Raw genomic sequence first — 919 nt, 5'->3', positions numbered from 1 at the left:
GGGGGGGGGCTTAAAAAAAAAAAAAAGATGGAGCCTCTCAGAGGGAGAGGGACGCTGCCCGCGCCCCCACGGCCCCGGGGGAGCAAGGGGCGGGGGCTAGCGGAAAGGTGGGGGGAGGAAGCGAAGACGGAGGAGGACTAGGGGAGACGCCGCCGCCCAGGAGGCAGGGCCCCCTTTACCCCATCCCCCCGCACTTCCTCACCTGCACAGCTCCTGGAACTCAAAGGTCTGGGCCGCGGCGACCTCTCCGGCTGAGACGAGGAGCAGCAGCAGCAGTAGCGGCGGCGGCGGCGGCGGCAGCGGCCGAGCCGGACGCCGAGCCCAGGGCCGCAGGTGGGCGCTGGGCGGCGGGGCGGCGGCGGCGGCGGCAGAGGCAACGGCGTTGGCGGCGCCTCCCATGGTGCTAAAGGCTCCGGCCGGACAGGGGACGGACAAGCGAACGAGAGGCTAGCGGCGCGCGGAGGCTCCGAGCTGAGCCTGGGTCATGCTCGCGCTGCCAGGGCCGGAAAGGGAGGGAAGGAGGGAATGGGGGAGGAGGAGGAGAGCGCGGATCCAGCGGCTGCGGCGGAGACCCAGTAACTGCGCGTCACATGACCCGCAGCCTCCCGGGCACCGCCCCCTCCCCTTCTCCTCCTCCCCACTTCTCTGCCCCCCCTCCTCCCTTCTTCCCACCAGCCTCACATGACCGCCTTGTTCAGGTGATCCTCGCGCTCCCCTCGCTCGTGTTCGGCCTCCTTGGTCACGTGGGGGAGGAGCGTTCGGGAGAAGGGTAGAGGTCCTGCGCGGCGTGGGCCGTCCAGGTGACCCTCCCGAGGCGAGGCCGGCTGAGACTGGGACACCTGGTCACCGGATGTATCCTCGTTGCAGGCCTCCCGGATCCCCCAGTGAACGGTTGGCGGAACGGCGTGGCCGCTGAGCT

At 70.6% G+C, this 919-nt stretch overlaps 1 protein-coding gene across 1 annotated transcript in view; it reads right to left on the bottom strand.

The window, feature by feature from the left end:
- IGF2R (insulin like growth factor 2 receptor) overlaps nt 1-601 on the bottom strand; it is a 174,651-nt gene extending 174,050 nt beyond the window's left edge. The window contains exon 1 of the mRNA XM_044671804.1: nt 203-601. Within this exon, the coding sequence (XP_044527739.1) occupies nt 203-399 (197 nt within the window). The 5' untranslated portion in view covers nt 400-601. The remainder of the gene's footprint in view (nt 1-202) is intronic.
- Between the last annotated feature and the right edge of the window lie 318 nt (nt 602-919).

Source organism: Gracilinanus agilis, chromosome 4 (assembly GCF_016433145.1).
Source record: "Gracilinanus agilis isolate LMUSP501 chromosome 4, AgileGrace, whole genome shotgun sequence".
Lineage (NCBI taxonomy): Eukaryota > Metazoa > Chordata > Mammalia > Didelphimorphia > Didelphidae > Gracilinanus > Gracilinanus agilis.
Note: the sequence above shows the minus strand (reverse complement) of the source record. Positions and strands in the feature narration are given on the sequence as shown.